The sequence below is a fragment of the Sinohyriopsis cumingii genome, chromosome 15 (genome assembly GCF_028554795.1).
Source record: "Sinohyriopsis cumingii isolate HCF-2022 chromosome 15, ASM2855479v2, whole genome shotgun sequence".
Lineage (NCBI taxonomy): Eukaryota > Metazoa > Mollusca > Bivalvia > Unionida > Unionidae > Sinohyriopsis > Sinohyriopsis cumingii.
This window is the reverse complement of record NC_142975.1, coordinates 106,630,241-106,656,945: the sequence shown is the minus strand read 5'-3', so window position 1 is coordinate 106,656,945 and position 26,705 is coordinate 106,630,241. Positions and strand designations below refer to the sequence as shown.

Here is a 26,705-nt window from a genome sequence, read left to right as displayed (position 1 = left end):
TGAAAATAAAAATCAGCCCAAACTGGTCACAACATAATACAACTTAAAATGCTAGTGAATGTTGAGATGATTTTGTAATCATTGATTATACTCTAGTTTATCAACATTTGTTATACGGTTATCCTTGTATTGAACTAATGATCTTAAAGTTGTTTTGCTCTGTTATGTATTGAAAAGTACTTTCTGCATAATTGTTTTAATTGATCCTTTTTATGTTTTGCTAATACTTTTAACTTCACAGGCATACCAGGTGTTCCCACCAACTTTACTGTTACTGTAAATGGTCCAGACTCTGTTACACTGGAATGGACACCAGGATTTGGGGGTGGACATCTTCAGTATTTTATAATCCAGTATAGAATACTTCCTGATGGGACCTTGGTGAAATTAGATCAAATTAAGGATAGTGGATCAACCAGACAAGCTGTCACCATAACTGGTCTGCAACATAAAACAACATACGAGTTCAGTTTGTATGCTGAAAATAAAAAGGGACCCAGCAACATTACAAGTGCAATCAAGACAACCACAGGTATTTTGATATTCAGATGTTCTCAAGATTTCTTTCAAAGTTAATCAAAGCCTGTTATGCCTCCACACTCTCCCTTTTCAACTGTCCTAACTTTGTGCCTCTCCTTGATTTGTGCTCCAAGTTTCTTGAAATCTTACATGCATGTTTTGAGATCATTATGTTGAAACTGGGTCAAAATATTGTTGACAGTGACAGTAAGTGTTGATTAAGAAATATTTGGTAAAATAAAATTTAAATATGTACTGCGATCCAAGTGATATAAAACACATTGGAAATATTCAATTTAATGAATACCATAGTTGCCACAAGTTTGTGGCCCTGGAGTGAGTGTTAGCTGTTCAAGTCAGGAATGCTGTTTGCATGTTGGTTTTCTTTACCTTTTTAAAGAAATTTGTATGATGGCAAAGGCAATGCAAAATTTGCATGATGGCAAAGGCAATGCAAAATTTGTATGATGGCAAAGGCAGTGCAAAATTTGTATGATGGCAAAGGCAATGCAAAATTTGGTTAACATAACATGTACTTTTCAAATCATGTTAGGAATAAGGAACCTAATGGAAAACTATATAGAATGAAATTGTTCATAGAAATATTTTAATACAAGGGTAAAAAATCTCTGTTATACAATAACATTAAAAAACTTTTAAAAATTCACTACATCTATAAATTTGATAATTTTATCAAAAGTTTAAAAGAAATATTAAAAAATGAATGTTTTTCTTTGATATTTTTGTCATCATTACTTATAAGTGTTTTATTGCAGCTAATATGCCTTTCAAAGAAATAAAATATATTTCAGATGCACATATTACTAATACAGGGACATTTATATACCTTGGCCTAATTGTCACACTCCAATCTTATGTCACATGGTATTTATTTCAAGGGCACAAACCATTGGTGTACATCTGGAAATAGACAAATTTTGAAATGCTTGGTAAAATTGTAGCTGGCAAAGAATTTTTGAGAGTTTCTAAGCATTTTTAAACTATGAATGAATTAAACAGAATATACTTAACACTATCTGTATTGATGCTATTAGTTTCATTCAATCTTATATTATTAGAGTTACAATTCACACTAAGGGAATGAGCCATGGCAGGTTGAAAATAATATTTCTCTTCATTTTCTTAAAGCCTCCCAAAATATACGACCAAGGCTTGTGATATGATTGTTTGCTTGATAGGCATAGTGTTTTGTGCATTATGGTTCATGTATTGCTTTTTATCTGCTAAAATTGTTATGTTTCAATTTTTTCTCTCAAAATTTCAATAAAATTCATGGTCAAATTGGTGTCAGTCTATACATACATGCCAACTATTATACATTTTATAATTATTATGTTTTTTTATATCTAATTACATGTTGTTCTCACCAGTATATGGATTATGCTTTTCTAGTCTGTTTAAAAAATAAAATAAAGCAATACAAATTATGTTTATCATTTGTATTATCATCTCTTTAATCCCACTCATCATATAAATTTGAAAAGATTATATAAAGGAATGCTGCTGCATAAGAGTAGTTGTTAACCTAGACTTGTGTGTACTTTACTTATTTTTTATTTATAGTAAGAGTATATGACCCATTCCTAGAAAACAAATGGGTTTTTTAATATGAAATATTCCCTCACAAGTTTACTATATTGATCATATCCTTAGGTTGCAGACCAGTCTATACTTTTAAAGAGAATGGTGCCAGATGTTAAGTAAATTAAGCTTTTACGGTATGACTTGTGAATGTTATATGACTGAAAATTGATAGAGCAAATTATCTTTTTAAACTTCAAAATGTATCAGATCAGAAAAAGGGGCAATCAACTCCACATTATAAAATTTGAAAAGAAGAATATGAGAGATTTAATACAACACTTGCATCGAGCACATCGTCAAGCTCTTTGCAGAATGTAATTACTTCACGATCATTCAGCGAAAGTTTGACATGTAGACTAGTTAAAGTGAGTGTTGAACATAAATAATTTGTCAGCATGTTTTTCTGATTATATTATGATTCTAATCCACAAGGATTTTGCCCATTTTTTTATTTACATATCTTGATGGGTTTTTGAAGTCTTATATTTATATAAAATTTATAAAGCTTGCCAGTAGCTTCCTGTGGGTCAGTGGTTCTTAGCAATAGCTAACTGGGTTCTTCCTCCACCAGTTATACTAGCTGTCACGTATATCCTCTCATGTGATGATAAATGGTGTTAAACGCAAAACAACAACATATATTTCTTCACTAAGAGACCAACTGTAATTTTCAAAATTGGTGACTGTATACCATCAATGTTCTACTTTGTTATCACATATTTAGTTAAATATCTACTTTACAATATCTGAAAGTATTCCCTTATTTTTCATTTGTTTCCATTAATTGGATTTGTTATCTTTCGTATTTAAATACTTTTTTCAAAATGTATTAATGTCGGTCTGCTGCAAGCTATAGACTGCCTGGAGAATCCATATGGCAGTAATTTCTTGCTCTTCTCTAAGGGTGATTATTCCTTGTGGTGATTTTGTTTGCCAGTTTTGTGATCATCAGACCTCCTACCAAACTGAGACATTCTGCTATGCAATAGCAACAGGTGTGATATTACTGATATTAAAAGGTATTTTGGAGGGGTAACATTATTTTTAAAGATTAATACTTACCTGTTGCAATTGCCGTGTTCCCTCCTCCTTTCTTACACTGATGTTAAGTTGCTTCTTCCAGTTAATAAGGGGCTTCACTGAATGTCAAATTTGAGAGATGAAGGAAACTGGATAGCACAGTGGAAACCTGGATGCCATCATAGAGAGGGTGCACTCTCCAGACATACCACTTTCACACTTCTTGTTGTGCATGAACCAGAGACACTGATATGTGGCCTGACTTAATTCATGCTTCAGTGAGCATATATCTTTTGGTTATAACCATTCAGCTATGGGTCATATGTGACCACTACTAAAAACGTTGCTTCAGATGATACAGGGCCCCGAGTGGCCGAAAGGTTTTAAAGCGCTCACCTAATGTGGATATGTAGGAAAGCTTGCCAGTAGCTTCTCGTGGGTTGGTGGTTCTTTCCAGGACATTAAAGCCAACAACAACAACAACATGAAATGATACAAAGAGCCAACAAAATGGAAAGTTGGAACATTGTAGGAGACCCATACATTCATTTATGGTCTTTTGGATACAGATTTTTCAGGATTTGTATTACTTCAGAACAGTTCTGATCTTGCAGTGCTGGTCTTCGGTAAATTTTGTATTCATAAATGATCCCAAAATAAGATTGTAGTTATTACTATGAGAAAATAGCCTGTAGCATATTGTTCTTTTGCAGAATTTCAAACCGCTCCATTTCCAGTTGGTCCTGTGGCAGGAAGCATTTCAGGAGCATTGGTTGCAGGTGTTTGTGCCATTTTTGTCATAATATTTCTCAGACGACAAATGCAGAGGAGTAAAAGAGAAGGTAAAATAAAAAATTGCCTGCAGTTTTAGGCTTGTATTGTTGTAAGACCCAGTGAATTTATTAAATGAACTGCATCCTTAGCTTTGCTCATTTCATATTAAATCATGACTATTTTTCTTCTCTGAACTGACTTCAGAGAAACTCCATAAGATCAAGAAATTACAAGTTTTATATTGCTTCCACTGAAGAAAGCATAACCTCTACATAATTTTTTCTCAACAGAGTGTGTTGATAGGCTTGACAAGAACTTCTTTCCAACTCAATTTTGGGCAAATTTGCCATCAAATGTGGCAAACCATGCTCAAAACAGTTAATAGTTATAACATTTAAATTAAATCTTATTAACAATTTTCATAAATGTTCATGATATTCTGGGAAGCTTTTCCACTATTTTTACAACTATATGATGTGCCTTCAAATGCAGTACAGCAATCATATTTTTTCCAAACCCAATACATCTCAGTAGGTGACTTAATCCCATCCACTTTTGCTCCACAATAACGGTCCAAAGCAGATAAATACCTACAAATTACTACCATGTCTTGGTTGTCACTAAGATGGCAACTCCACTGTGTAGGAACTGGTCGATTTTAGTAATTGTCATTTAAATAACTAGTGAATTAATATGAGCTGTGGAAAGATTGAGACATCATTGCGATTTGTAATCAGATACCATTTCAGGAAACAAGCAATCTTTATTTCAGTCAAATATTTTGGATTTTAAAAAAGTTCAAAAGTCTTCATTATTTTTCAGTTTATTTAGAACATGATGATCGACTTTGCTTATGCTATTATTTTATTCAAAGACACCTGACCAAGCTTGCATACTGATTTGACAAAAGGCACACCTTGCTCAGCTTCTCTTGAATAGTGTAAATTTATCTTACAGTTTAAACATGCAGAGTAATTCTCTGGGGTACGGACAATTAAATTCCAGGTGACTACTGCTTTTATTAAAAAAATACACCAAAAGCCCCAATGCATTTACACTGAAATGTAGAACCATTAATTGACCCAGTCAGGAGGCTGAATATACATGTAACAACTTTGATCTAGTTCAGTAATGACTACATGTATACTGTAAGGTACTGGCCATTAAATATATGTGCTGTATTCTTTCTGGCACTTTGTCATTTTATTAAAAATTTAAATGGCCTCTCCATAATAAAGATTTGATTCAGTGGATGTTCTGCAGAAATCAAAATAGTGACCTTTGTCAATACACTCATAAAATACTAACATCAGAAGATGATGTAAATTTCAGCTTGGGAAAGGTGCTTTTATATCACATCAAGCCATCTGACTTGGCACGTTGTAATTTACAGCTACATATACAAAAGTTCGGGAACTGTTCCTAATTAATCTGACCTCAGCATTTTGTTGAATAGTAATGTAGACAGTTGTCAAATCTTAGACGTTCAGAGAATCTAATTTCCAACAAATGTAGGGCGTTCTGTGTTGATGTCTCCACATGTATCCTATTATTGGCTCCATTTTGTAAGGTGTATATATAAATTTTACAACATTTTTATTATAGAGAAAATAAATGAACAGATTGAAAATGATGTTTCAATAACGAAATTGTAAAATAGATCTAATTCTTATAATTATTTGGATGCATATATTAAAGCATGCAGATTTATGTTTGTGATTGCTGGATCATTTGGCTATTGCGACAAAAAGCATATACGCAAATTTCTTTGAATAGTATTGAGTGTTTTTTTTGTATTGTTATGCAAATTTAATTTGTATTGTTTGTTGGTTCTTCTCCATCATTATATAGCATATCTATATTATAGGATTGACCTTATTCACTGAGTTAAAGACCATCCTGTATGTAGCTGATATTTCTTTATGTCTATGGATTAAATATATTCAGATCATTATTAATGGAGATAAACACATTTACTTGTATCTGAGGTTGGGATATTAGTTTTTCAGTTGGAAATTCCTGATCTTGTTGACAAATTAGAATGTTCTAGACAGTAAGTTGACCCTCATCCTGGTTTAGTTATTGTGTCATCTTATATTAATGTTGTTTACATCAAATTGCTCATTCCTACTTTAAGTGGAATCTGTCTTACTGTTGTGTTTATCTTTTAAGTTTTAATTCCGGAGGATTTATTTATTGAACTAGACTGCTCTGGTGGCCTAATGATTAGAGCATCTGTCTCAGATGTGGGAGGTCACAGGTTCAAAACCCCGGCCAAGTCATACCAAAGATTTATAAAAATGGTACAAACAGCTGTTTCGTTCTCAGCATTAATAGGTTATGTTAGGACTGGTTGGCCTTGTGTCAGGTTAATGTGACTGGGTGGGACATGATGCTACATGTCTGTAGCATAATGACCAGTGCTATACATCACTATAAACTGCCACAGTACAGACGTCATTGCGATATGACTGAAAAATTGTTAAAGCTACATTAAAAATCCAAATCAAACACACACATTTATTGAAACAATTCACTGGAATTAGAAAATGCTCATTAATGCTTAAGGGATTTACAAGTTTATAAAACTGCTTTCTCGGGGCAAGCTGATTGGAAAATTGAACTTGTCTTTGGAAATTAGAGCTTTTGAGCTTGCTCCAAATATAATTTCTCAATATGAGTAAAACAATGATATAAAATATGGTATATTTTAAGGAAATCACGTTATGTTTATGGAACTTTCATTTCCTTTGACTCTGTCTTTGCACCTTAAAACCTAATAAGTATAATTATTGAAACATATATATGTAAATATGCATATACTATATGTAGATTAGAAAAAGTTAGTAAAAACAGACTCATGAATATATACAGGTAAAGGGATGGGTAGAAAATATTTTGGAAGTCTGTAGAATTTGTATGGGAGAGAGAAGTAAAACAGGACTGTATATAATGATTTACTTATAGTCAATACTCAATGATTTGTTTGTAATGATTTATTTATACTAAGAAATTAGAACTTAAGGATTTGTTAACACTTATTTTATCCATTATAAAGTTAATTTTGCTCTGCTTCTCTTTCTCTCTCTTTTTCTCTCTCAACAATCAAGTTGAGAACAAAATGGAGAAGAGAGAGAGAAAGAAAGAGAGCGATTTACTTCTTACTTTAACCCACTCTTACAACAGCAGTGTGAAATGCATGAGACCTTGGAATCTAATAATCATGACCTTCATCCAATATCTGAACTTTCAACCCAATAGAAATCTTTTCTTTTTTTTCCTCGTCAGTTCGTTTTGTTTCATTTTAACAGAGCTAGTTTCTGAGGTAGGCCAATAAACGTTAAAAGCTTATCTCATATTTTTTATTTCAAATGTTTGTTAGAAGTTATGATCCGTTAACATTGTTGCTGAGAAATTTTATTTCAGATATTTTTGGCAAGTTGCAGGTATCAATTATCATTGAAAACCTCACAAGTCTTGCTCAGTAATTATAATCAATGAGAAATATTTATGATAACCATTATCACTATCATACATGAGTACCGGACACAAGAGCTCTCCAGTGTTTCACACTCCATCTGTGTGTGATAACACTGGACAACAAATTTTTACAAAAGTCATGTTACTGAAATAAAATTAGTCAATTCTTATCAATTTTTATGTGCTGAACACGAATATGACAGTCAAATTGCAAAATTGGCTCTAGTTTTTTTGTAATCTGCAAGAAATTAATGTTTACATAACGAAATGCATTCCAATAGTAAAAGGTCAACTGTAATAGCCTACCTATAAAAAATCAAGTCATTGACTACATCTTAGATTTCTTCGCCTGTCTCTTGTACAGCTGTTCGGGAGCATCTCTGAGGAGTGTCCAGCAGTAGTCAGCCAGCATTGTAGTGGACCATTTTCCCTGGTATCTTTGTTCCATTGTTGCGATATCTTGATGAAAACGTTCGCCGTGTTCATCACTAACAATACCACAGTTGCTAGGAAAGAAATCCAAATGGGAATGAAGGAAGTGAATCTTTAGAGACATATTGCAGCCAAGTTTCTTATACTTCATCAACATGTCTTCTACTAGTTCCTTATAGTTTTCTGCCCTAACATTTCCGAGGAAGTTTGTAGAAACTAGGCGAAAAGCATTCCATGCTTGTTTCGCGTCACCTTCCAGCAAGTTGTTGAACCGGTCATCTTTGAAAAGCTCTCGAATCTGAGGACCCACAAAAACTCCCTCTTTAATCTTTGCTTCGCTGAGTCGAGGGAATTTTTCATGCAGGTATCGGAATGCTGGCAAAGTCCGGTCAATGGCTTTCACGAAGTTCTTCATCAAACCTAGTTTGATGTGAAGGGGTGGTAGCAAGATTTTCTGAGCCTCAACCAGAGCTGGGTGTTGGATATTCTTCTCTCCAATGGCTACATTCTGCCTGTGAGTCCATTCCTTCCTCATGTAGTGCATTTCCCTTGCTCGGCTATCCCACTCGCATAAGAAACACATGTATTTTGTATATCCTTGCTGCAGTCCCATTAAAAGGGCAACTACCTTCAAATCACCACAGAGGTGCCAGCTGTACTTGTTATACTCAATGGAATTCAGTAGCTGCCTTAAGTTATCGTATGTCTCTTTCATGTGGACAGCATACGCTACTGGAATAGATGGAAGAATGTTTCCATTGTGCAAAAGCACAGCCTTGAGACTCAGTTTCGAAGAGTCCACAAATAGTCTCCATTCTTGTGGGTCATGAGTGATTTTTAAAGCATTCATGAGGCCCTCAATATCGGAACAGAATATCAGATTACTTTCCTTTCTGAAGAAAGGCTCCAATTGCTGGTGGCGCTTTCGATATGCAGTAATTGTGACATCTTCTTCTAGAAGATTCCATTGTTGGAGTCTTGATCCTAGCAATTCTGCCTTGTTCTTTGATAAGTCCAAATCACGAATCAGGTCATTTAGTTCTTCCTGTGTTATTCTGTGTGGGGTTGATGATGCACCACAGTGAAAATCTGGATCACTGCATGCTGATGGACCAGGAGAAGAACAGGTCGACTCACCTTTGTCTTCGTCAGATGAATCAAGAGAATATTCTGCTGGAGGTTCTGGAATAGGAAGTCCCTCACCATGTGGAACTGGTCTCAATGCAGACGGAATGTTTGGGTAGACTATTCTCGACTTCTTTCGCTTCGTTATTCCGCCGGAAAGAGGAGGAACCAAGCAGAAGTAACAGTCATTTAGGTGGTTGCTTGGCTCTCTCCACACCATTGGGACTGCAAACGGCATTGATGACCTTTTGCAATTCAACCACTGTGAAAGCTGTGTTGTACATGTAGCACAGCATATATGCGGAGCCCAAGGCTTGTCTTGGTCACCAACCTTGCATCCGAAGTAAAGATGATATGCCTTCTTCACTTGAGAATTGATACTTTTCTTCTGGTTGGCAAACGTCACTTCCCCACAAATATAGCAAAAATTGTCCGCGGTATTAACACACTTTCGAGGCATTACTGTTCTTTATTGTACGTAAATGGATAAAATAATAAGTTTTATGTAACAGTAGCTTGAACTGTCTCGCACAACGTCTAAAATATTTTAAATGCTGAACCTATCTGATTGGGCTTTATATAGTACACTGCTTACGTCAGCTTCAGCAGCCGCCTGGCATTAGTATAATAGGCCTACACATGTATAGTACACTGCTGACGTCAACTTACTTCAGCAGCCGCATGGCATTAGTATTGCATTGCATCAGAAAATGATGCAATCAACTGTGGATGATGTGAGCATGATGGTATTATGCAATGTTACATCATTATTCCGGATGTTGCTGCAGTCCTACTGGAGAAATTTACACAGTGAAACATAGAAAATGAGGTATATGAATATCTTCAAAACGAGAGCCAATACAAATTTTTCACGGTTATATTCGTGTTCGGCACACCAAAATACTACAGATTAGGGCCTTTTCAAGTCAGTAATGATTTCACTGTTGACCAGTGTAATTATTATTTTACCTTCATAATTAAAACATCTTGATAACATTGAGTTTTTTGAACAATGAATGCAGTTTTTAGTTGAATAAAAGTTTCTGCCAACAATATGATTTTAAACAGTCTTTTAAACCTTTCAAAGACTAACACTAATTTTGGTTGCTATGGCAACCAAAGTAAATTTATGATTATTATCATTTTCAGTATGATTAGTATTAGTTCCTTATCAATGAACTATATAAGTGAACAGAATTTTGTTATATTTGGAAAAAAATTGTGAACAATAACTACATAAATATTGCACCATCTAAATATTGTACCATGCTGAAATGTAGAGACATGTTTGAAAGTAAAGTTTTAATTAATTAGCATAGGCCTTAAAGTAATGAACTGAGGATATGTAATATGTAGAAACAAATTAACTGTCTATGTACACATTCAGAATAAATATATTAGATGGAAAAGTATACACTATATTCGATTTTGTTGGATCAACAATTACATTTCCTCCCATTTTCTGTATTTGGTTGCTATGGTAACCATGAACACATATCAATCTCACCGACATTTTTAGTGTTAGCACTCTGCATGCGTATATGAATCACTTTGTACAATTTCACAGCAATCTGATTATAAATACTAGTTTTGTAGTTGTTATACCGATTTAGCCAAAGAAGTCTGTATTGTTCTAAAACAATTCAACATACACAGAGAGGGCAGTTAGAAACAAATCAGCACTGGCTTCGAGGTCATCCCAAAACAACATAGCACTACCAAGGTTATTGCGTGCCTCTTCTTTTCTAAGAATAGAACATTTAAAACTTACCTAGAATTGTCACTATTCTGTAATCCATAAGATGAAACTTTGAAATGGAAAATAGAGCACTGGACTCTTTTATTGCAAAGTGTACATATTGCCAAAGCTCTTGAAGCCTATACTTCATTTCACTGCAGCAATGTATGATTGACTTTTGTCAGTGATCGAGTTAAGGGCCTACCTGACTAGTGACATTTAATGTGTAAACAAAATAATACATATCTAATATTTTATGTGATTATATATTATATATTAAATATTCAGATCAATATTAATGGAGATACACATTTGCTTGTATCTGAGTATTATGACATTAGTTTTTCACTTGGAATTTCCAGATCATGTTGACAGCTTACATGTTTTAGAAAGGAACTTGACTCTCATCCTAGTTATATTATAGTGTCTGAGCTTTTTATATTAACATTGTTTGCTTCAAAATTACACATTCTTACCTTAACTTATGAAGAGTAATCCATCTTCCTGTTCTGTTCTCTACACCCTCTTTCTCTCTCTGAATAAAATCTTGGCTGTTAAGTTTACATTTCACTAACAGTATGTAATGATATTGTGCAATCAGTAGCAGTAATACCTTTTTGCTTTTATCTTTTCTTCAATCATAAAGCAATAAAGTTCTATTTTTCAGACAGTATTTGAATCACTGTCATAAACAGTACAGTACAATAATAAATAAATTTGAACAGAAATAATTGTATGGATATCATTTATCCTGTTTTGTATTTAGTACTTTGAATCAGTTGATCAAAAAATGTTTGTCCTCTACATTTATCTGAAATTAATTTAGTGGTTTGTACTGCATCTTGCAGAATCTTTCACTTAAAACAAATAATTAAAGACACTGCTAGTACAACTATTTCAAGTGGAGAGAAATCATTTAACACTAGTTTTTGGTGAAGAAAATATGCCACATCCAAAGGTCAATTCTCAAGATAAACTGGATAATGTTGAGTTTTATAAATAGGGTCTAACTGCTTGCAAAATTATTTTAATTATCAAGGACCATGGTCTTTATATCAGAAGGCCAGCTGTCAGAGACCTTGTCAAAGTGTACCATATAGGGTGCCCCAGGTGGCCAAGTGATCTAAAGTGCTTGCCTTTACCAACTACTGCTATCTCACCTCTGTACACAATATGAGTTCGAGTCTTGGGCTTGGGAAATGTGGGTGCATGAGAAAGCTTGCCAGTGGCTTCCCATGGGGCAGTGTTTTTTCATGGGGTTTGACCAGGTATTTACTTCCCCAATTAAATTGACGACCATGTAAAGCCTTCCATGTGCTTAAAAATGATGTTAAACCCATAACAACAACAGCCAGATAGAAAATTTTGATATCAACAGTTACCACCTTATAAATGTATATTGTATACAATTTAGTACACTATTCATGACAGTCACATTATTAAAACTGTATTGAGTAAAAATGTTTTCAGATGTCAAAAGAGCTCGGATTGTATCTTGCACTTGTATAAGCAATGACTGAAAGAAACATGATGCAAGGTTTGTTAGTGCACAATCAAACTACCACCAGTTAATTAGAGACAAATAAGTTAAAACCTATTGAATTATGCAAAAGTCACTTTGCAACAAATGATGGATTACAGGTGCAATCAGTTGTGTACTTTAGTCTGGATTACATTTATGTTCACAGAGTATTAAATCAAGATCAGTGGTGTGTATATTGATTTTGCAATGTGGTCGTTCATAGTAGTGTTGAATACGTATTTTGCTTAGATATTGTGGTTGTTGGTCAGGTTCTGCAGATGGATGCTTAGAACAGTAAGATTAAATAAAAAATTAGTAATGTAATATAATTAAAATTATGAACAATAAAGTAATCACTATGTGAGTAGTTTGTGTTGAGTTGCATGAGAATTAAATACCTTCCATAGCAGTAAAAAGCAATTATGGACTTACCCACCCAAACCCCATCCATATATACAATGAAAAACAAGATTATGTCAGTTGTCAGAATAATGTTATTCATTTTTGAAGAATGCGTCATGAAGCAATACGCAATCATCAAAGCAAGCAAAGTCCAGTGGGTGGAGTTTTACTTTGTCAAGCTTAACAGCAAGAGGCAGGAGTGCATTTAATTATTTGCACATACTGCAAATATCATGCCGACATTAGCGGTTCTGAAATTTACAACATCCATCATATTAGGAGCACCATCTGCTTGTAACATATTTGACATGATGAATTGAACATTCAGATTATTTATCTCTTGTTAAAGTAATTACTTTTAAGTGAACCATGATTTTCAGGTTGAGTTTTGCTATGAAATTGATTAATTAAAAGACAACAGTAAGCACACATGTTTGCACTGTTCATTTGTTTTCATAAAATGGTGACACCCAAACTGAACAGAGATGTTTATTACTGCTATATTAGATGTAAAGACTCAATTATAATTGAAATTAGAATGATCTCCCCATTCCGATTTTGACATGGTTAGTCCTAAATGTGATATATATTCATTTTTCTATCGAGATAAGCACATCTCCTGATCAGAGTGCATCAGATATATTTCTGACAATGCTAATGTTATGGTCGACATGAACAACTCTATTCTGATTGTGATTCGCACAAAGAATCCAACAGGGAAGTTTGAACAAGAATACCATCTGTTCTCTGGTGAGTGCCAAGATGAACACTAATGATACCTGCATTACCTTCAAAATCCATACTGTATTATTGCAAAGACTGCATTAAATTAAGCACGTGTTGCCATCCTATGAATATTTAATACAGACACTTGATGTATGTTTTTATCTAATGTGAGTGTGGTTGTGGCTCTCACTTATCTTGAAATCATATCTGGAAAATCTGCATTCATTCTCACATCTCCAAAAATGGTTGCACTTTTAAGTTGGCTAACAAATTAAACCCTTGAGCCACCTGTAAATACTGTCTTACATTTCTTAACAGAGATTCTTGATGCAGGGTTTGGTTATAGCTACATTAACAGTAGCTAGCTGTTTTGTATTATGATAGTAAAATCAATTAGTAATGTAGACCAGGGTAATGATGTCTTTATAGAAAGATATTTGACAGATGTCTTTCTTTGTAGGCCAAGTTTGCTAAGACATGCAGGGATGTGAGCACTGTGCTTCAACATTTGGAAACATTATTTCCCTTGGAGAACATTTCCTTGAAACAGGTGACTCAGAAATTAGTTATGATGTTTTCCCTAAGAGATGCCAAACTTTGCATGTAATAAATGTTGATGATATTACTATCTCCTCTTATAGAGTTATTAGAATTAGTGACCTTTTGAAGCAAAGTAAGCCTGGTCAACCTCTGTCACAAGTGACTTTAACAGCGTATTATGACGTTGTATTGTTGGAACTTTAAAGGAGCATATCAGTATAACATCTTCCCTCCAGCAACCTGTGAGAAACAATATTGATAAATACACAGCCTCTGTTTAGACCTATTGCAGAAAGTGCCATACTAGATGGATTAAGACTATAACTATGAAATAGGCAGGAATTGATACATCCAGTTTTGGGGCTCATAGCACTTGACCTGCTTTGATCATTGCTGCAGCTCAGATGAAACTGTCTTTTCATACTGTTTTGACTATGACTGTATCTTGGAATAAAGATTGCACTTTCTGCAAATTTTATCTTAAACCTGGCTTAGATATCAGCACTGCCTTGCTTGCAAAGTCACAGTAATGACAGTTTTGTATTATATTTCAGATGCCTGTATATGTTGTTAAATCTAAAACTCATAATACACACTTTAGTTTCATTTTGGCTCTGTGGTTTGCTTGGATGCATAAAGTATGAAATCTCATGGGTTCCTTAGGCTCTTATAAGGTAAGAAATTTTGACAATTAAACGAGACTTACCAAGTCGCAGTTTAACTTAAATTTTATGAATCTGTATGTGCCTGAGGGATCACATGCCCACCTATACGCAAATTAATTAACTTCATCTCACCCTGCTGTCGTTTCTTTTAGGCATCCAAGTTGACCATGCTCTCAAGACTGATTCATCATATGACCAATTCCATCTCAAGTGATACCTCAGTCTTGGTTCATGGTGAAAATCTCCTTCCTTCAATTGCCAGTTTATGAATAGTGGTTTAATCTGTATATGCAAGACTTGTATTATTCAACACCAATACATTACTTTCATTCATTGTCCTCGTAAATTCCCAACAACATTATGCAGAAGCTTATGTCATCATTACATGTATTTGCATGCCTTATACTTAAAGTTTTATATATTTTTATTAAATTATATCCTATCACAATCTTTCCATTTTAATCATGAGGTCATAGTTCACATGCATTTTTTAAATTCAGGTGTAAGTTATAAAACAATATTGAGTTTGTATGGTTGGATATTTTACTCTTGCCTGAAGTAAATGTGGCTCATTGGTTTACAGCAGTGTACTTTGGTCTTATCCACAATATCCAACAGTAAAAATGATATAATCTAGCATTCCTAGATTAATCAAAATTGCATCAGAAAATCTGGCCTCCTGAATTATGATAAGCTCTTCCAAGAGATGCAGGTTCACCTGATTAGTATGTGTGGATCTCATTTTAATCTGTATCATTAGCTGACTAGTCCAGTCTTGATGATATAAGCATAATCAAATGTTTAGGATGGATTTTATATGGGTATTAAAGACATTAAATTTAGTGTCCAAAATACCTGCACATGGGACATATAAATGTAGAGTGTATATATATATATATATATATATATATATATATATATATATATATATATATACATACATATATATATATATATATATATATACATACATATATATATATGTATGTATGTATGTATGTATGTATATATATTGTGCAGTTTAAATTCATCTAATTTCTCCATTGACTGATTCTATATCATATGTGCCAGAAGGAAGTTCAATTGCATTACAGGTGGATACAGTGTCTGCTGAAAACAGACCATCAAACGGTCGTAATGTAATATTATGCCAACTGTAACAAACTTGCTGACACCAGTGCAGTCTCAAATGTGCATGAATCACCAGCAGTTATAGGTGCACAAACACACTGACTTCTGATTATGTTAATAAGATTGTAATCATAGAAGAACTGCTTTAAGTTATACTTACAACAGCCTGTTGCATTGTAGCAAATATTCCATGTAGCACACTCGGGGTCTCAATCGTTTCATAACTGATCACTGGTCTGTGAACTTAGTTTGTTGAATACATCATTGATTTCTTCACCTTCATGAATCAACGCAATATATGTATTTTTGTCCATGATGTCACTGGTGACCAATCGTTGGCAAATTGATGTAGCTTTGTTCAATGACTTCTTGTGCATTGTTGTCCGGACGCATTGGTCCCACATAAATCAGTTTAGTTGTTAGGGTCCCATAGACCACCAATATCTTCCTGTTTTTTCCATCCTTCTTTTGTTGCAGATGATAGCACTTTTTTTGTCATGGTCCTGTGTACAAAATTTATGTGCAAGTTGTTTCGTTATCCTAGTTGTTTTTCCTCTTCCTGCTTGAGTGCAGGTTGTTGTTCTGCTGCTACCATTGCATATTTAGTCTGCGTAATTTGTAGTGGTGCAGGGAGCTTTCTCAATCTTTCTAGTTCTTTGTCAATCCATTCTGATTGATTTTCCATTGTGCGAATTTGAGGTGAATATTCATCTGTCTCCATCATATGGGTTGATCTTTGCCTGTATGTGTGACTCAAGAAACATACCTTGCTAAACTAATTTTTGGGGACCCAGTAAGTTCGCTATAAACCCACTTGTCCCGTATCATTTTGTGTTTTGCGTTGTTTATTTAATCACTAAATCTTTTCATTTTGGAGGTACAGACAAGCTAGTACAGACACAGATTTCAAGATACACTTAACAACCTTCTTCATTAAAATATTGCTTTGGTGTTGTCAAAATTGACTTGTACCGGGTGGTGGTAGAAATGATTCTTTGACGGTTTGCTCTTCAAGTTCTCATATATCTTTTTCTTTGACTACAGACACCATATCTGGTAAACATGTAATAACATCTACATTTGCCACTGTGTTCATTTTTTCGGTGCGACTAGTTATTTTTCGAACTAGAACCAGTTTTACTTTCTTTCTCATAGCGCTGATGTTGCCTTTTTAATATACTCAGCATGTTCCGCACTTTCTTGTGTTGGTTTAATAAGCAGTTCAAATGTTTGTTCAACACCAGCTGTGGGGTCTTCTTGTGCAGTCTGTCTTGACTATAATACATCTTTGATACTTTTTCGACGGCAATGACATTATGAATGAGTTCTTGGTGTTCTCTAGCAGCTTTCCCGCGTCAATTCTCATAGTTGTCTATGACATCACTGATTGTTGTGATTGTTAATTTCACGCACTTACATGAGACATATTTGTGTCCAGACCTGCAGTATATTTCCCCCTGCAAGTTCCAGTCAAGTCATGAAAACAGGTAAAGAAAAATGGCAAATGGCAATGAATATTTCCAAGACTATATAAGCAATTGCCACAAAATATCATCAACATCACTTGAGAATTGTGTTAATGCTGCGTGGTGTTTACATGACCTTCCTTATAAGTCATCATATGATACCAACATATGTCAAAGCAATGTTTATCTCATCTATGATTTCAACGCAGTTGTGGGACCAGGTACTGGAAAATGAATTGCGAGAATGGTCGTAAAATAGGCATGATGGCACTCATAAGAAATGAATTATACTTATATGTACATAAAATGGATTAAAAAAAAGCCATACATTATTTCAAATTTCTACAGTCTGAGTTGGTATTGACAAAATTAGCAATTGCAGTTAAAGTCATTCATGGGATTGCTCAAATATATCTGGCCAAAACAAGCATAATTACCAGTACAAAGGAAGATTTAACATGGTTTGCATGGTGTTCAAATACCTATTGATGTTCATGAGGTTGTTTTTTGTTGTTTGTTCTACATGATTGTATCTGTTTTCAACATGGTCGATTGCACACCCACAAGTCCGTGCTAACCATAGTCGATCATACCAGCAGATACAAAGAAGAGAAGCCATTGTTGTCTGTTTCTGAAGTGTCGCAGATACTCTTGAACTCACTTATACACTTTCATCAGTAGTATTGCCACGGCTGTTGCACGATGATATATTGGATCTGTTACTGTGTTGTTGAACAAACAAGTTCATGGTGGACAAGTCATCATTCATCCTGTCAAAGCTATTGCTGAGTGATTTAATTGCACACTTGCAGAACGGTAGTTCGCTCATCAATACGTGCAGTAATTGTTGATGAAGTCACGGAGTGCTAGTCTCTCATATTACCTGTAACATGAATCGGTAGCACGATTTCCATTAGTCATAACAGTACTAAACATTAAAGTTACATGCATGATCTGATTAAAACCAATTAATGCGATCTGCACAACATTTTTACATTTACTCAGAAAATTATTTCACAGCTGGCATTGTTACAACCATTCAGAGACAAGTTTGTTTGGTATATGTATGCACCTGGAGATTTAGAATATGAGCAACGTCGTGCAACTGACCCTGTATGGTCCATCAACATGTTTACGATTTCAGAACTGACTTATTCTCCAAGACAAGAAACAAGGTACTGTTTGGAATCATCATTGGGTGAACTAATCTCTTTCAAAAGGGAATTTGGGCAGGTCATTCTAACAAATGAGGAGCCGCCACCAACATTTGTTCTAACACACCATGCATCAGTTTGATGTTTCAGCCGTGATAACATGATTGTCAAATGTGTAGGTGTTGATTCCATTGAGGAGTTTCCATCATTTTGTACTAATTGGAGAAACACTTACATTGGTTCATAGGTAAACCCATGAGATGTTTTTGACACTATATCATATGTGCCTTGTGCACGAATCGACTTCACTCTTGAAGACATTGCATGTATGTTTTGTACAGGAGATCTGTTTGCACAATAACCAATGGAAAACCTTTCGCTGTCTTATTTTTGATGACATATTCTTCGACTACAATTGAGTACATTGTAGGTCTCAGTTAAAGATGCTCTTCAACTGATTTACTCAAGCATTAATCGTTGAACTTGACAACAATCTTTTAATTGGTGCGACTATACAACAGATGATAAATCGGATAATCCCTCGTATCAAATTCATTGACCTGTGTGTGCCATGTCTGTGTTCACCTAGTTTTTGTTGTTGTGATATGCATTTCCAATATGTCAGTTTTGGTAATTAGCATCTTGACCTGATCCTGATCAAATGGTTTAATATTGTCATAGTATAACTAATAAATGAGCTGGTTTGCCAAAGCGGACGAGCCAGTGGAGATTGGTTTTGTCAGCTAGAGTTTCAATTTTGTTACAGTAAATGGCAAGAAGTCCACCATCTACTATTTTTACGAGATTCATCAATTGGGTCAACAATGAACCTTTGAAAACTATCATGTTCAGTATCATAGAAGCAGTTTGCAAAGGTTATCCAAGTGTTTGTTTTGTCCAAAACTCATTGGTTACCTTTTCCGTATTGATGTGAATATCCGGGGTCATCTATGTGTGCTGGCAAAATTCAGGCAATCGATGGTTCTTGGTTACATGCACAAACAATCTATGATTCAGTTGGAGGCTTCGCACGTGCAGTACATAGATATGTTTGTCCTATGATATGATACTAGCTTTGTGCATTCAGTACATTTATGTCTAGTATCAATGACAATCTAGCACCGATATGGATACAGCCATATACCTGACAACAATGATGCCAATGATTATTCATTGTGTACATGATATAAAAGTTCAGGGTAACCTAGATCAACTTCAGATAAGTAGCAATAGTCACTGTTGATGATGTGATCATGTATGTGTTTTTGCACTTCAGTGTATAAAGGATCAACCCATGAAACCCACCACACGGGAACAGTTGCACCATTCCCTATATATAAAGGTTATTTGAATTAGATCCATGATGTGACTTTTGGGGGCAGCAGGATCATACTCGTAAACATTTGTGTTGTTTCCACGCCCATATTTGTGCCACTCAAGCTTGGCTTTAGATAGCAACGCTTCCTCAGCAACACACATGCATGGCAGTGTCACAAAATTTCCCAAACACATCAGCGAGCAGATAGAGATCATGAAAGTCATCCATGTTTTTGCTTTTGGGTGCCTTGTTTGTGTACTTTTATTTTTTATGAGATATCTTCACCTGATTGAGCTGAAAAAATGTTGCAATTGGTGGCAAAAAAGTTTCAGCAAACCTGTCCCAGTCATTCATGTACTTGTATGGATATACACCATTTTTCATCAGCAGACACAATTGAGGAGTGATTGCAAATATTACCACCGGTAGACTGCACATTAGTGTCTCCAAGGAAGAATTCATAAATTATAACGAATAAATGAACTGTAATTATATATTTTTTTATGTTGTTTTGGATCATGTTTATCAGTGATTTAGATATTATTATGTGGTTATCATACCCATGTATGCTACTAAACACTACAGGCACTTTTGTTTTGTTTCGGTACATTCTCACTTGTAGATGCATTATGTTGACTCCTCTCTACATGCGAGTGATACGGTAGTGATCATAGCCTTTGGTATCACTGGAAGCATGTGTGTGTGATTTGGGTTTTTAACGTAGCTTTAACAATTTTTCAGTCATATCGCTACGATGTCATCAGTGTGACAGTTTATAGTGATGTCTAGCATTGGGGCATGATGCTGCAGACATGTAGCACGATGTCCCACCCAGTCACATTATCCTGACACCAGACCAACCAATCCTAATAATAACTCTTAATGCTGAGCGCCAAGCGAGGCAGCTGTTAGTACCATTTTTGTAAGTCTTTGGTATGACTCGGCCGGGGATCGAACCCACGACCTCCCACATCCGAGATGATAAGTGGAAGTAAAAACTTTAGTACAGATATGTCAATCACATACTTTAGCATCATTGTACAGCAACGAGTTTCTGCGAAAAACTCATGAATGATATCGTCTGTCCAAATCACAAATTGCTGATGAATATCTATTGTCGAATCTATTTTCTGTGACTTTGAGCAATTTAAGAAATACCGCAGTCGTGTCTGGGGTACTAGTGTTTTTGGCATGGTGTTGGTATGTAACTAGATCCGCAAAATGCTTAATATGGTGAGATAATAATAATAATAATAATAATAATGATGATGACTTTATTTAAAGAGGGTAACACAATTAGCTAAGAACTAATCTACCTTGAGGCCCTCATACAAAGGAATTTATTTATTTTAGCTGCATCTCTGAAGCCATTGGATATATAGGGCTTGTAAAAAGGAAATAGAGTGGGCATTTCTAATCTCAACTGGAATACTAATCCAGAGCAAAGTTCCAGAGTATTGAAAACTTTTTTAAATAATTCCTTCTTTGGTTTGGGAATTTTAAGCTGTTTGGTGGACAGGGATCGCAGGTGGGCAGTATTACCAGGTAGCCTATACTGGCATAGTGATTGTAAATATTCAGGAGCACTATTTAGGGATATCCTGTACATTAATTTAGCTTTCCTCAAACAGATTCAGTCTTTAATAGGTACTGTGTTTAACATACCAGTTAAATTTTCTTTGCTTTCTTTCTGGATTGATATTAGCCCTATGCTCTTTTTTGAAGGTGTGCATGCTTTGCTATGTTTTTATCATTTGAATTACCCCATGCTGTATTACAGTAGCCTAAATAAGGTTGTATGTAACTGTTATAAAATAGTTTTCTGTGCGTTTCAGGGAGAAAATTCTTATCCTACTGAGAAGCCATAAACTTTAATTGACTGTTTTACTGATACGTTGATATGTTCAGTCCATGAGAGGTTATTATCTATCAAAACACCAAATAGTCAATATGACAGACTATTTTCAAATTTTTATCCTTCCATGTCAGACATAGCTCATCACTATTAAGATTTGTCCTTTCTACTGTGTTGAGATAAGTAATATTTTAGTTTTACCAGTATTTACCACCATGCCATTGCATGTGCACCAGTTGTCCAGTTTGTTTATGGCATTTTGTAAAGAAATTTTGCATTCATGCTCTGTGTTTTGGATATCTGATAATGTTCAGTCATCTGCATAGAGATCTGTAGATAATATTGAGTCCCTAAGTAAAAGTGGTAGGTTATTAATAAATAAAATAAATAGTAATGGACCTAGAATTGAACCTTATGGTACTCTATATCTAATTGTTCCAGGTTCAGACAGAACATTATTTATGTAAAAATGTTGTTTGGAATGTCAAATCCAATGATTTTAAATGTGCTGCAGTGTTTGTATATCACAGATATGGTTTTTGATTCTCTGCACCTAAAACGGGGTTATGAAAACCCGTTAATTGATGTAAGGATAACATAGTTTCTTCCAGTTGAAGATGTTTGATCTTGTTTTCGGCCTCAGATTGTACTTTATACTAAAACTCACAGAGTTCACCAGCAGTAATGCGAAATTGTAAATCAGCCCATGTCAAATACTTAAGTGTGCCTATTTCAGGATCCTCTTAGCCAATTTGCTTTGCCGTGCCAGAAAAATATATTTCAATAACCTCAAATGATCCTTCACTGAATACAATACCAACATAAATATTGGCAGATTCGTGTATGCACCCAGTAATGTCAAACATCGTGTAAATTTCATTAGTATGTTCGGGTAGCTTATGCTCGACAAAAGCCTTAAAGTTTATGAATTTCCTCTTATGATCTTGCTACTTCTCTTCTGCCTCTTTGTATATAACTTTGTACAACTTTTCAGGTTCCATACCAATAGAATACTCCCAAACAACTGTTTAATTGACTTGATCTTGGATGTCTTTATCATTAAAGTTAGAATAATTGCTAAAGTCATAAATGTTTCTCACAAGTCAGACATAGGGAACAATTTAGTCAGAGACTATGCTTTCTCTTCCATTATATAATACAAAATGTTCTCTTTCTTTCCATCATATGCTTGCCCTTGTTCTTTCCTTTCCATTTCTACGATCACTCCCAAATCAACTGGTTAACAACGTGCTTTGGTTTTGTCTCTGAAAACATATATATATATTAACAAATAGAGATAAACAGCTTTAGTAATATTAGTATTATGTATAATACACGCTTATTAGAAGAAAAGTAAATACAATATAAAATCAAAAATAGAAATGAAGATATCATTCCTTTTTTATTGAATATAATCCAAGTTTGCCTAATATAGGTAAGATTATCAATAAATATTGGGATTTATTAAACTTATCATGTAAAGCAAGTGTTAAATCGCTACACGAAAGCAAACCCACACTTGCTTATAAAAGGACTAAAAATCTGAAAGATTTCCTAACTAATTCCAAATTAGAAAAACCATCATATAAAATAGGATCATCAACTAAATGTAATAGACCTAGATGTTCACACTGTTCATTTATTAATGAAAATACTTCTTTCAATAGTAATAATACGAAAGAAATTTGTAATATGCGTTGTGACATTAATTGTGCAACATCAAATGTTATTTATTTGATAACGTGCAAAAAATGTGGCATCCAATATGTTGGACAAACCAGTCAACAAATATCTAAATGTATGAACCAACATAGATCAGATATAAAAAATTATATCGATCAATCATTTTCATCTCATGTTGCCGCACATTTTAACAAAAATTCCCATACATTGCAAGATTTCTCCTTCCAACCTATTGTTAAAGCTGATTCTGAAATGGAACGTCTACTAAAGGAAACCTATTGGATTCACCGTCTTAATACGGTATATCCAAAAGGTCTAAATTCGAAAACACTATATGACATTTAGTAATTTTTTATTAATTTTTAATTTTTTTCTGAATTATGTCCCCTGTTTACAATTAGATATGAATATTTCATATTATTTTACTTTGCAGAAAATCTTAATTGGTAAAAGTATAATCTAATAACATAAAAATAAGTTTACTAATTCTTTAAAAATGGAATTGAATTTGTAATTAATTATCGATATAATATGATTAATTATTTATAAAATATTTGATAGTAACCATAATGCACACCATATTTTTATTATATTTTTATTAAATAAATTGAGTTCTGATAACCACTTTAACAGCTATAAAGATTATACTAGTGTATATGTTGATTACATTTATCTTTGTAATTATTTTTTTTTTTTTGTGTAATTTATTTTCTTTTCTTCTAATAAGTGTGTATTATACATAATACTAATATTACTAAAACTGTTTATCTCTATTTGTTAATAAATCGTATATATAGTTTTCAGTAGAGATATATGTATCTTTAAGATCCAGTTTTATATATATATTTATGTATTAAGATATCATTAATCTTTGCTGTATATGCACATCTCCATGTAAATTATTCGTTAAAGTATTAGATAATTACGTTAAAAATGTAAGCTATGACGTCATCTTGTTTATATCATTGTTTATTTCACTGATCACTTAGAAACAACATATTTAATGACGTAAGCAATGATATTGAATTCAGTTTGAATTCAGTCTGATGAAGCATTAAAGCAAAACCGGTCACACATTCTACGTGTTGGTGTTGTTTATTTTATAATTTATATATATATATATATTTATTTATACACATACGTATATTGTGCTTCTTTGATAAATCAATATGATGTGTTCAAATGATATAGTGATTTCAATGTATCTTGCTCCACATTTTTTAGCCCAGCCAGTTGGTAACTTAATAACCTTACTAGAGACATAGGTAAACTCCCTCAGAAAAGTGTTAGCGCCTATCTGATGTTTTTGTCATTATATACCATAGAAATACTTCAATACAAATGGAGATTTATTCGTCCCATATGAGCTTTTATATTAGTTCTTTGAAATTTTAATCACAATAATGTATCGCTCTCAGAATGTAAACACCTGTAAGGTCAACCACTTTGATAAACTTTACCTCATTTGTGGATGATGTAATCGCACAGCCAGCTTAATTTGCCTGGAAAGTATTGATTGTTCCAGTACTGGCTGTTTTCCTCTGATGTATACTAATACCGTATACAGCCACAAGAACGTGTACGGGTTATGATTATCCATTGGTAGGCTTGATCTACCCCCTCTTTGCCCCATTTTACCTTTCTGGGACTTTGATACATAAGCCCCTATCCCCCATGACTGGTTACTTTTGTGAATTATTAATGCTAATCAGCCATAAGTTGCACCTAGTATGAAGCACGTCTGCCATGATATGGAGGATAGAGGCTGCATCAGGGCCCAAACACTGCAAAAGGGAGAAAAGCAATCGAAATCCGCTTTTCTGTTATTTTTTAACTGGGTCTGAATCTATATGTGGCAGGATTAACAGCATAAATAAAGAGATTCATTTGATCGCCATTGGGTCTTTTACGTAATAGCAGACCTATTATTATCATATTCATTGATATCATTGACATATCGTTATGTTTTAACTGAATAAAATGTCATATCATCGTCATATATTCATTTATAGTGTCTATAACATCCTCGCTTGCCTTTCATAATTTTCAAAAATGTAATTACATAATTTGCTGGCATCCAGTCCAGATGCAAGAAACAGGATTTTGTTATAATTGTTTCAGTGCATGACTGTTCTGATGGCAGTATATCTTTCATTTAGTCAATCTTTTTATGTTATTAATTGGATGGAACTATTACATAAACGTCAAATGTCACTTTATATCCAATAATATAAATACATTTCTTATTTTTAAATGTTTAGTGATTTATATTTTTATAAAATGAAGACAATTTAATTTTAATACAGATCTTTATGAGCAAATATAAAAAAATCTAAAAACTTGGAAGAAATATGCACGTAATATTCTGTAAATATTAGAATTGAATATAATGTATTCAAAGGTTAGTATCATTTTCATTTGCAATTTATTCATTGTGATAATTGCATGTCATAAGATGGTCCATTTGCAACATTCTCAGAGTTTTGAAAATATATGACAACACATTTGTTTTTATTATTACAGATAAAGATATGCGAATAGAGAATGAGGAAAGGTAAAACTGCTATTATTTTCTTTTTCCACTCTTTTGTTTGACATAAAAATGTCGGCATTGGTATGAAAAAGCAAACTGTCTTTCAATCTAAAGACAAAAATCTGAAGTTCAATTGTATTATTGTTTCTGAAGTTTATATAAACATATGCAATTAAAACGTGCATCACTTTAGGTACAAAATGTTGCAAACATCTTGAAAACTTCTTCTGTTTTAAATTATACAGTTCTCTAATTTTGACTGTAATCGGGCAATACATTTTGTAACAAATTAATAACATATTGATGTAAATAGATAACAATTGAATGCAAAGTATGTTCATCCTAACATTTTGTTCAAATCGTCTATGTAACTATAAGGTTAATTTGGGTTCTTTATTACGTTGCTAATATTTGAGTTTGAAAAGGACTGCATTCTTATATCTACTTTAAACTAAACATATAGAATAATAGCAAATGATAAAACAAACATGTACTGTGCATTACAAAGAAGCTTCATCATTACGTCCAGCAGACACATGAAATATGCATACAAACATTGTATAAACTATTTATGATTTTATAATAACCATAACAATTACAGATTTTGGTTGGAAATGCCTGAACTACCCCATCTACAATGTCAGTCACCCTTTCATGGCTTTGCTACAAGGAATCTGACCATACTCATTACGTTAAACTCAGCTAAACCACACATTTTCATTTGTTTTGTCTTAAGTATCCTGTGTGGAACCCATTCCTTTAACCACAATCCCCAAGCATATACACCTACACAAGAGAAACAATACATGCTTTAAACTGCTGGCAGTGAAAAATAAAAGGTGTATCAATTTGACTTGGATTATTGCACTACTTTAAATATATGCCACGATAACGTAACTTTATGAAGACGGATCAGTAAAACATTTGAAACATTAATGGTGGAATTATCTGACAAAAGCGAACTTTTAAGACTAACACAACTGAAACAAAAAATGTAAGATCTAAGTCAGTATAACA

General features: G+C 33.8%; 1 protein-coding gene across 2 annotated transcripts in view; it reads left to right on the top strand.

Annotated features, from left to right (window-relative positions):
* The window catches only part of LOC149782430 (neural cell adhesion molecule 2-like), a 189,514-nt gene that overhangs the window by 142,670 nt on the left and 20,139 nt on the right, over positions 1–26,705 (top strand). For both annotated transcript variants that reach the window (XM_089933829.1, XM_089933828.1), the window contains exons 11-13: positions 242–532; positions 3,858–3,986; positions 25,679–25,709. In XM_089933829.1, coding sequence (XP_089789955.1) covers positions 242–532; positions 3,858–3,986; positions 25,679–25,709 — 451 coding nt within the window. The remainder of the gene's footprint in view (positions 1–241; positions 533–3,857; positions 3,987–25,678; positions 25,710–26,705) is intronic.